Source organism: Lagopus muta, chromosome 8, assembly GCF_023343835.1.
Source record: "Lagopus muta isolate bLagMut1 chromosome 8, bLagMut1 primary, whole genome shotgun sequence".
In the NCBI taxonomy this organism is placed as follows: domain Eukaryota; kingdom Metazoa; phylum Chordata; class Aves; order Galliformes; family Phasianidae; genus Lagopus; species Lagopus muta.
In genome coordinates, this window is record NC_064440.1 from 32,410,834 (window position 1) to 32,422,949 (window position 12,116).

The 12,116-nt window shown below is 42.3% G+C and overlaps 1 protein-coding gene across 6 annotated transcripts in view; it reads right to left on the reverse strand.

Annotated features, from left to right (window-relative positions):
- The window catches only part of ERBB4 (erb-b2 receptor tyrosine kinase 4), a 504,768-nt gene that overhangs the window by 82,593 nt on the left and 410,059 nt on the right, over positions 1-12,116 (reverse strand). For all 6 annotated transcript variants that reach the window (XM_048954014.1, XM_048954011.1, XM_048954009.1 and 3 more), the window contains one exon: positions 2,377-2,562. In XM_048954014.1, coding sequence (XP_048809971.1) covers positions 2,377-2,562 — 186 coding nt within the window. The remainder of the gene's footprint in view (positions 1-2,376; positions 2,563-12,116) is intronic.

Here is a 12,116-nt window from a genome sequence, read left to right on the forward strand (position 1 = left end):
GCTGCCCAGGATCCCACCCAGCAGTCTCACGGGGCAACCTGCTCCAGCACCTCACTACTGAATAATACAACTCCTAACATCTTATCTAGATCGTGACCAGCTTCCAGTTGGACACAGAACCATTGGCAGTAGTCCTCCTAAGTTGAGACCATCCAATCATTTCTCTATCCATCAAGTAGTCCAACCTTCAAACCTGTATCTCACCAATTCAGTGAGCTACCAGAACCTCACTGAGCTTTTCCCCAGAACAGGCCCCCTTTAACTACACAGCATCAGCTTCTCTTCCTGACACTCCATCAATTGCTATTAGGCACGTGAACTCATTTCTTCGTACTCTCTAGTTACCCATCATCTCAGAACTCAAATAACTGCTGTATTTCATCTCTTCCTCCCACATCACACACAGATCAAGACAATCAGCAGGCAGACATTTGTGGAAGACTGTACTGAAGCTGTTCATAAGACTAAACAGTTTAGAGCCAAGGAATGCCTTCCACCAGCCCTCCCAGCCACTGCTACGGAGTAGGGCAACTCCGCTTCACTGATCAGCTGTCCAAATCAAGCCCAGAGAAAAATATGCACAGCTTCTAGAGCAATCAGTCAATAGACATACACATCCACAAATAGAAGGTGGATTATCTTTTCACATACAGCACAGGGTAAATGTTTTGAAATAAACAATAATGGTCATTATCAATCAAGAGTGGAAAACAGATGGGAAGGAGGTTCTGCTGCAAGAGAGGACTCAAACAGGAATATGAATTCTCTCCCTCTACCTTCCTTGTTCTAGTAACAGCCCTAGATCTGCTTTTGCAAGTCAGACACAGGCAATTCCTCCCATCACTGTGTTCCAATACACTGTGTAACTGGCTGCTTTATCACTACAGTACAGCAGAATCGTAAGTAAAACACACCTACAAAATGCTGCATATCAGAATGTGCGTTGTATTTTCGCTTCTATTAAGTTACCTCAGTTGGTTTCTTTCTTCCTGAATTACTCCCTCCCTTCTCCTCAGCCAAACTCTGAAAGGTTTACAAGTCAGCTGCAGACTATATCTAAACCTCAATCCCTCTATCAAACACTATGATCATTTCTTTTACTGTCATCTGCAGACCAATTTGACAAGGGATGTAAAAAAAATAATAATCCCTATCGATGATGAACCTCAAACTCTTTATTCTACCTGAACAAAACTAGGAATCAGAATCTAGAGCTAGATAAACTTCTTGCTCTTTTTTCTTCCTTTTATAAAAAACCAAGTATTTAAAAGCAGTTTACAGCATGGCTGCCATTCTGCCCAACAAAACTGCTCAATCTCCAGGTTCCTCTCCAATATTGAAGTTCAACTTGATTTAAGATTCCTTAATGCATACTGTTGCAAATCCACTTAAGGTCACAGATTTAATATCCCAGAGCAACATGTAGCATACATTCATGCGGAACAAGCAATTCTCATGAAAATAATCTTGTGAAATCTACTTATTAAGTAATTCTTAATTACAAGCGGGTTCCAGATTCTCATTCACTGTAGCACCACTGTACTCAAATCTGGGTGCACAGAAGATCCTTTTAAACTGATAAAAATCATGGCCTTCTACACTCCCAGATCCCATCACCTTTTGCAACTTCTTGTCAGTAACTTCTGACTATAGCACTGACAATCTAAACATAGATAACAACATACAACCACAGTGCAAAGATCACACTGGGATTGGTTTCATGACTGGTTCTGCTTCTCCACCTCAGCTGAAGCAGCCCGTAACAGCACAGTAAGGGCTTAATTCTTGCTCCTAAAACTCCCCTGGAAGGCTTAGAGCATTACACCACAACAGGCAACGCAGGGTCCAACCTGAGGCTTTTCTATTCTACAAAGGCAAGTGAGAAGACCCTCCAGCCTCAGCTGTTGTGATAGGTCTGGAGCAGCAGAACCACAGAGGTTACCAAAGGGCTGACATGCAGCAAGTAATTAACTTCTAGGTGGCATGGGAGGCAGACAACTGATGGCATATCTGAATTTAACTGGCAATGCAACTTCAGCAAGGTTGAAAACACAATCACTTCAAATTGATACCTATGAGCAATCAACATCAGAAGAGGCTGAAAAATCTTTCTGTGCCCCAGAAACCATACCAGGAGCTTCTTCCCTCACCCTTTTTCCCTCAAACGTCCCCTTTTACCACTGGGATGGAACAACAGCCAAGAAAAACATTGCTTTCCATATTAATGAATAATCCAGAAGATGCAAAGGCAGACAACACAGTACATATTACTAAGACTGCCCAATCTTCCTGAAAACAAACATGCACACACAAGAAGAAGCAATCCTACTATTAGTCATAGAAATGGAAAAAAAAAACCCAGCATCAACTACATACCTTTGCTATTTGGACACACCAGTTTAGCAGAAGCTGGGAGCCAATATTGTCCTTATGTTCATGAACATAATCCAGCAGGCAGCCATGAGGCATCAGCTGAGTGACGAGCTGGATGGTCGGGCTCAAGCAGACGCCCAGGAGTCTCACCAGGTGTGGGTGATCCATGCTGGCCATGATGAGGGCTTCCTGAAACAAAAGAAGTGACCCAGTTACTCCAGTATGCCTAAGGACTGGCAAAATTCAGTGTGATGTTAGATGTAATGAGGTCAGACCATCCAACACAGATGCTGTGAAGGCTCACAACAGAAATCCTGCACTGCCTTACGTTCCCATCCTGTTACACAGACCCAGAACCAAAGACATTTGGTGACACATTTACTCCAAAAGGTCTCTTCATAAAATAGAAACAAAACCTTCTTTGTTTCTTGAATGTATTTTTCCATCTGATAGGCAACCAAACTGCACCACTCACCTATAGCAAAGCCCCCAGTTCAAGTCTGCTCTGGTATCATCTTTGATCAAGCTGCGCTACTATGGTTTATGAATCAGAAATCTTATGCTTGGTATTTTACAGGCTTAAGCATTATACCTAACCAGAAATACTCAATGTTGGCTATAGTATGCAGCCCAAAAATGCCAGACAAACAGCACAAGAACTCCGTCCAAAAAAAAAGAACACACACCTGCACATCTGTTTGCACAGGTAATGCTGTCATCACAAGTGACTGGCACTCAAAAAACGCAAAGAGAAAGCTTCTCTCCCCCATTCACTGAGCTGAGGCCTTCATTTCAAGACCACTCCATCATGGCAATGGAACAATGAAAAGTAAGATGAAGCTGCAGCTTTGTAAAGCTATTTTGGTTCTCTTTCTGCAGAAAACCTATCCGACGTTCTGCTGACAATGTAACAGCTTTAATAGTGCCAAAGAAAGACTGAAAGAAAGAAATGATAAGAAAAATTTGGCACCAGAGGAACATAGCATCCCTTAAGTCTTTGTTTTTTTTTCTCTTCCCTGTGTTAAGGGGAAAAAGTCCTGGCAAGTAGGCAGAGCTTGTACTAAAGGAAATGGCTCATCATAGTACAAAGAATGCTTGAAACCAAATTGCAGACTATTTGCATAATACTTCCCTTTCTTTCCCTTTTTTTTTTTGTCAAAATCAAAGAACTAGACTCTAATTGTAGGTTCCCCTCCCCCCAAACAAGAAAAGAACAGATGGCCTCCATTAGGGGGACTATCTCCCCCTTTCTTCTTTCTGAAACTTATGTGAAAAAAAAAATCTGTAAATCCACAGGGGCTACCAGATGAGATGACTGGAGGAGGGGCTCTGAGGGAGATTCCAACCTAAGTGAGATAAGGAATCATCATTTAAGAACATTTGCTCCAATTAAAATGTAGTTCTCTCTCATTCAAATAATATGAGCGGCGTTTCTTTGAAGTATTTTTACTCTCCTCTGCTGTCATCAGAAAATGTCAGTGAAGGCCACCAGAATAAATTTATGTTGACTGATGCATTATCAATTTTTGGAGAGCAAAAATTACTTGGTTTCATTTTCTTCCCCTTTATTTATACACCACTCCATTTTTCCCTGCAGATGCATAGGGAGATAGCACTTGTTGCCCTCCCTCTTAGCAAGTGAAGTTAAGAGCTTTTCCAGAACTTGCAGTGGGAGTACTTTGCTTTGTAACGAGGACTGATTAGAACACAAACAATATCTTGTTTTTGCTTACTGAGGGACCAGATGGAAAGATTTGAAGCATGTGCTCCGTTAGTCTCCAGTTACTTGCCATCTATAAGACTGAGTTCAAAGGAAAGACACTTCTGTACAATAGCAAAAGCATGCAGTGTCATTTGTCTCATCCTGATGTTACAGGAAGCATATACTTTTCCAGTAGCTTTTGGGCAACGCTACCAGAAAAAATATTGTTAATATAGTATTAAGGGCTGCTTTGCAATGAAGTAAGAGCCACAACAGAGTGGAGAAGCCTTCGTTATTGACCTAAGTTACTAATATTAATTCAGCATCAATCCTGGCTTCACATATTTATCCTCATTAGTAAAAGTATTGTCATTTTTATTACGCTACCATCTACAGGAGAACCAGATTCAGGGTTATGTCTATCCAGCACAGAATAAACAAAGCAAAAGACATTCTTCTGAAGTCTAAGCAGACAGAACAGACAAGCAACAGAAACATTATCACTTTGTAACGTTAAAAAAAAGTTCAGAAAGTAGAGAGTTTCCTTTTTAAAATCAACTTGGACACTGTAGACCTTACAGCCACAACATCCATGGCACTTCCACACTTAGCAGTGTGGTTTGTACTTCAATTTCGCAACGTAAGGCACATAACTGAGAGACCTGACCACGTGATGCCGGCACCTTCGGGAATTAGGCTGTAGTGTCCCATATCTTCTGGTAGCCTTGCATCTGCAGATCTTGCCTCACTGCTCATCAGTACAATGACTTCAAAAATCGTACTTAACATCTCAATTTAAATGAGAAGAAACTGCAGGTCAGAAAAATACAACCTACTATCCAGTTCCATAGGAACTCTAGAGCAGAAGAGAGAATTGAGCATCAAATCACTTTACCGTTCTCTCCAGACAAGAAAAAAAAAAACAAACAAAAAACAACACTTGCAGGCTGAAACAAAAAGGGGAGAAGAGAGAAAAGTAATAAAGATACTGAATCTTTCCTGGAGGAATCACAGTCTTTGTAACACCACATGCTCACATCAGCACCTGAGAAATGACAGCTGAGGGGACAGCTCTCAAAGGATGGACGCCAGGCACTCCATCTATCTGCAGGAGCACTAAGTCTTATCGCTGAGGAACTCCTCAGCCAAATCAGATCTCTTCCTGGTGTCTGTTAATACCTAAGAAGTGACAGCAATATAAATTACCACAGCAACACATGACAGGCAGACACAGGGCAGCTATAGGCCAGCCAGCTTGGATGCAAGCAGCGGCTGAGGAGCTCAGCCTGCCCTTACCTGTAAGGCACATTTCGCAGTCCATAGCAAGACTTAACCAGCTGAGGCTTGGTACTACGAGAAATCAAATAAGTTACTTCACACTAAGACTAAGAATGCATATTCTGTTCACAGTGTTAATGTATCCGAGGGGAAGAGGAACACATAAAGGCCTTGATATGGCAGGGAGCTCAGCAGGACCATTGCTGTGCTGACACAGCCTCACCACAGAGCACACAGTTGACTTTCATGGAGCATCATGTTCAGCTCAGTACTGTATTGCCCAGAGAGGGTATTTATAACCAAGAAATCACACACCCTGTAGGTCATTGCTTCCTTCTGTTCCTTTTTCACGTGTTTAAATGATCTCCACCACATGCATTAAGCTCAGCACCTGATTTAGATTTACAACCCTGCACTAACCAAGTACAGGCACACTGTTTTTTTCATGCTGTACACTGACCCTTCTGGCACGCACGTTCACTGACGCAGTACAGCAGCCAACAAGAAAGGTAAGTGTATGTAGGCCCCGGAGAGCCACCACCAGCCCTGTGACTGATTCCTCTACAAAGGTCTGAGGAGGTGAAATTGCTAAGAGACAGAGGCCAGAAGTAGAACCTTCAGAACACCCATCAACAGACCAGCCAAAATATGCTTAGACAGGTAGAGCTGGCCACCAGGGTACAGATACATATGTAGCTCCATCTTGGCTAAAAGCATCTGTCAACACAGATGATGAAAGGAATTAGCCGCTCCCTTCTCACAGGTCACCTGAGTCACCTTCATTCCTCAGATAGCTTTGAAAATCACAGCTAAAGCTGTTTTTCTTCATCCACCCTCCACGCTGCAGCCAAGTTTGAAGTTATAATTTGAGCGCTCTTCCTTGAAAAGAAAATCCAACTAAAGCAAGATTTCTGTTTGAGCTGTCTGTGATGAGGAAGAAAGAGAAATTCTCAGAACAATTCTTAAGACTGTGAGAAGGTGCACCGCAGTACCACTAACACTCACAGAACAGTTCCAGAGCTATCTTCCAGTGCCACAGCAATCCTACACATGCTGAGCCAGTGCAAGAGAAACATGCTCCCCATTCCATTGAAGTCACACTGGCCCGCTGCCCCAAGCACAGCAAGCTGAGAGCACATTTTACTGCTCTAGATGAGCACACACACCTGAGAGTCTGGTAAGCAGGGCCAAAGGCTAAGTGGTTTCCTAGCCTTCTAACTGTTCTTGCCAATACATACCCCAACAAATCAAAAGAAACTGAAGAACAACAACGCCCTGTTTTTTCTCATCGTTGTTCAGAGCAACTACCAACAGCTTAATTCTTAGTGTCTTAGGCATTTTTCTGAAATCACAAACTGTGCCATGCTAACAGAAGAGATACTACTGTAAATACACTGCTTTTTTCATTCATTTTACAATACTCCTAATGGCTAGGACAAAAACCTGTCTGGATTGCATGTCGGACAAACTCAACTTGCTCTCAATACATATTGTCTACTTGGCCTTACAGACTCCGCAGGTTACAGCCAGCTTAGCAGATGCAGTCTGCACAAACATTTAAGTTGAGAGACAGCTCAAGACATTCAAAACTGCAGATGCCTACGTTTACTGCATGACAGGGATACTCGCTGGTTTACTTCCCCTGTGCCTTTCTATACCAGACACTGTTTTCAACTGCTTTACAGCACGACTCTACGTACAACCCCCAGTGTTTGCCCCTCACCATTCAGGCAGATCCTCTCCGCAAACCTTCTTTAGAAGCATCTCAGCCATTTCTGACACCAAACAGAGATGCAGCAACAGGAACCAGCAAAGGCTATCTGAGTCCTATGCCGGAACAGCAGCAAGCAGAGGGACAAATGCCATCATCAGTTACTGCGACTATTTTTCCAGGAACTGCTCGGTAATGCACCTGCTTCTAATGGCTAAACAGCACTACCAGGCAGAAGTCTTATTTGGGACCTGATGACAGCTTATATAACCTGTTTTACTGCTAGATGATGCAGTTAACAGTACTTGAATGCTTCAAGAGCAGGTTTGGCAGTGAGGTTACTAGTGCAGGGCCGAGATGCATGCTTCAGTTTGGCTCAAGAGTGCAGTAGCACTGCCTGCAGTGAAACATGTTTCTGGCACCGTGCTGTCCTCAGAGACCGTGATAACACAGAGGTCACATACAACAAATTCTCTTAACTTCTCACTGGAGAAGCTGGACTTGGAAGCAAATGAAAAAGTGTATTAAACAAACAAACCCTTCTACATATCCACACCCATAGTCCAAGCACAAAAACATGATCGGTACCTCCAACAGGCACAGTTACATCTACAAATGTTGCACAGAAACCCAACAGCACACAATCAGGGCCAAAGCCTACCCTCACACTGCTTGGCAGGCACAGAACGAGCTGTGAATCAAGGCCCTTCTCATGTCTATCCACTGTCTCCCTGAGACATCCCCCAGTGCTTGCTTTGCTTTGGGAAGCTGTGTTAAAGAAGCTACGTATGAACAAATAGAGAATGTAACAGTATGAGTCTTTTGAGATGTGCTTCCTCCGAGCTAGGGCAAACTATTATGGTTCAAGAGACTACAGGTTTTGACTGGTTGGTTTTGGGTACTGGAGGAATTGACACTTAGAAAGTTTTCAAGCTCAGTTTCCAACAAGGAGCTTGACAGAGATACCTTTGTTAGGGAGCAGAGTCACTACGTACTCAGACTGGAGTACAAGCACTTCAATGGTGAGATTTATTCCTATGGAGTGGCACATCTTGAAACGTGCTGCATTTCCCAGTGCAGTTGCAGCCACAGCACCTGCATGCAGCAGAGGCTATGCAGTCTTATTGACTCAGCACCGGAGGCTCAGCCTGCATTGTTCATGTTGAGTTCAAATGCATGCAAATATCCCAGCGTGATTGAAGTCTGTGAGAGAGATGCCCCACTTTCCTCCAAATACTCTTAAGTAGCACAATTCAGTGATCTTAAAGCTCTCCTTCTGAAGGTGATAATTATGGACCAATGGTCAAACATGCTCTGTCCACCCTAGAAAAGCAGAATGTCCTACTCACATAGGAATATATATGCTTGTAGCAACAGATACATTCACCTACTCACAGAAGCAAACTGGCTCCATAAATATTTTTGAAAACTAAGTAGTAGGGTGACTCTCGTCCTGCCAAAACTGAGGGCATGGCCAACTACACTGCTTCCAGCAAAGCACAAGTGCTCAGAGTTAAGCACGCAGATGAATGTTTGATGGAGTGGGAGATGCATTTTGTTATACCCACATACCATATGCTTCTGACTTCTCCCAGCTGCCTTGCTACCAATTAAGTCTCCCAATTCATCAGAGCCTGTGTTAAGACAGCTGAGGAGTAATCTGAAGCCTAAAGGAACAGAGCTCTTTATGCACAACAAGTGACATAAACACTTCCCATCAAACGTCCAGCCAGAAGACAACTCTCACCAGCCTTCCTGCCAACCTTGCCTGAAAACATTTGATTCTGAGGATTCGAGTGTAAACTCTTACCTGCTTTCAGTTCTGCTTTACGCATAGGCAGCCATGAGTTCATAGGAGCTGAGAAACCACAGCAAACCTCTATGTAAACATTTCCATGGAAAGCAATCAAGAGAAGTAACAGCAGATTTCAAACTGGCAATCCCCCCTTGCTGATCACATGTGAAGATACCTCATCATTCTGATGCATTTTATTCTGTGAAGAGAATTTTGCTTTCTCCTATTTTAATGTAATCGCAAAAAAAAAAGTTTTAAAAACACTGGAAAATAATCATTTCAGCCTCACTTGGAGAGTAGATCATCCTCAGCACTGACCAGCTTATAAACATTTTCAGCCCTAGCAGCAGATTTCTTCCAAAAGAAGGGAGTTATTGCTTTGATTTTTGATGAGTGATGGTGAGGTCTCAAGGAGTGATGAGAAAAAAAATATATAAATATCAAGCTCTCTCCCATTTCTGAAGGGTCTTAGGACACTGCTTTAAAATTTTCTAGTATCCCTGAAAAGCTTGACTTGATAATCACACACAAAGCTCCTTTCTTCTTCAGGATCCATTTAAAGGGATAGCATCAGATTGAAACCTCATTCCATCAAGTGTACTATCAACAGGAAGAGTTGTTTTAATCAAAGATACATTTTACCCATAGCCCAGGTAGCTCATTTATCACATTTTACAGTTGAAAATAGACTCTTCAATTCCATGTTTCCCTTGTCTGTCATTCAGATGCAGAAGAGCATCGCACTCAGGACTCAAGTGCTGAAAAAGGAAGATAATGTCTAAACAAAAAAGATTTAAATGGACTGTTAGGTTCATTGTTGAGGCTTCTTTTTTCTCTCAGAGTTGGCATCGCTGAATCACAACATCATCCAAAGCTGCCACATGTCTGCAGTCCTACAGGTACATCCATATCGAGCCGCAGGGCTGCCTCTTGCTCTGATTGCACCAGCTCAGTGGAACATGTCACTGCGACACAATGTGCTCTCAAACACTTTGTGGAGCTTCAGGACACCGAGAGCTTGCTGAGCCTTCATGTAAACATCAACATCAATAGCCTACAGATTCACTCACATCTATGTTCTCACCAGAGTGACATCACTGTCAAGAAGGCAACTGTGCTCTCACCTGATAACAGAGGACTAGTTGCAGAGGGACCAGAAGCATCTCCCACTCTGCACTCAGGTCTTCATTTATGACCTACTACTGCAAAACGTTTCCCAGCTTATCCTCAGTTAGAATTCCCCAGTGCTCCCACTCCTTCTTCCCACTGTACACAGCCCAACCACACACACACAAAATAAAGGTTCAATAATCCAGTTTGAATTTGACTAGGATTTTGTTTAACACGCACAGTTTTCAGTACATTTTACTCAAAAAACACTAAAAATTCTGCCAAGAAAAAATTCAGCAAAGAAACTCACATTCTTTCCCCGTTTCAAGTGCTATTTCTTCCCAACCTTTCTCCAAACACTTGGATTACTTCCGTAACTTCCCCGATGACTTAGTTTCCTGCAGGTACTCTAGTCACTCATCCAAACCAACAAGGGCTCATTTAGAAACAAAGTGTTCTGCTTGGTTTCAAGAAACATTCAGAGAATGCAGTTCTGCTTTTATATGCACATGCATCTCACGGCACTGAACCCAAACAAACAGCACTGCACAGATAGAAAACGCATCCTCAACCCCAGGGAACACTCCCAGTGAGACCCAGCATGGTACCCTCTGGTGTTACCCCACTCAGCCCTGGACACCTGGCAAAGTGCCCTCAGTTGGTCCCCGTTCAACAAAACCCTCTGCTCTCCAAGTCTCTCATTACCACTGGGATCAACAGTAGCTTGACTACACCTCAGCCATTTCCAACCATAGCATCCATACTGTTCCATACCATAGAATGTCCCTATGCAAGTCACTCACCAACACTTCTGAAGCTAGGATTGAGCAAACTGAATACAGATGCCATCTGTTAACACAGCTGAAAAATCCTAGTGATTATTTCCTCAAACACTGTAAAATCATTTCCTAGCAAAGCATTAATAAACAGTAAGCCCTGGTCTACTATTTCACAGTGATACAATGCTGATTTATCTACTCAGCTAGTAACTTCTTTATAAAGCAGAATCCTTCACGAAACAACTGTAATTACCTTAGACATAACTAAGGGAAGAACACCAAATTTCTCTTTTGTCCTTAATTTGTAGTCCCATTTCTTTGAAATGCCTGACTTGCTGGCAAGCACGGAGTGATAACAAGAGGTGTTTTGAAAAGAGCATTACAGACACGTTTACAGTGACTAATTAGAGAAAACAGCTTTCCCCCCCTCCACAATACAATACCTGCTTTTCTAAGTAAACATTTAAAAGCAGAATGTGATTTTGAAACATAATAATAACCAATAATGAATTTGCTTCAGAGACGGTGAAATTTATCTTGCAATTCACAGAGTCCCATCTGTGAAGGGAAGATGAGAAATAAATAATTCCTCTGTCCTTAATATGTTGTGTCTATCTTGATAGGAAGTTTCTCAGGGCAGGGACAAGCTCACCATGGTTACACAGCACAAAGGGTTTCTGATCTTACCAGGGCCAAGCAATGACATATACTGCAATAAGCAGCAACACCAAAGTTAATATAGAAAATATTGCTGTGTAAAATCTTTTTATTTTTGGAAGTGTAGTTTCAATATCAGAGGACCAAGCATTTCCAACCAGCAATTACTGCTCTGTGATCTGACAGTCACGTCGCGACCTCAGCTCCGTCTCTGTTTATCCTGGTTATTGTACTTAAGCCTAGAAGGCACTGGCAGAATATTACCAAGATCATCAACAACCCAGTCATGCACCAGATTTCCCTTTCTTATTTCATGCAACTACGTGACAAGCAGTGATAGGGACAGCCGACTACCATCTGTATATCATGTGTGGAATATTAATATGAACAGATGTTAATTATTTCATTTCTGTACGCTCGTGACAGTTGCTGATGTATCAGAGTTGGCAGGATCAGCACTGAGGAGGGAAAACAATTGTACAACAAAACGATAAGAGAAGAATATTCCAAACTACATTTCCTTGGTAGATTTTAAGACAAAACTTATTTCCACAGCTATACTTCAAGTTTGGCTCTTACAAGCCTGCACATCCCCAGCCTTACATTTCTAGTAATAACAAAAACAAACGGGTATTTGTGTGCGTAAAGCTGTCCTTTTTTTTTTTTTAATTATTATTTTTTATTAATTCCTTCATTTCAACCCCTCACACC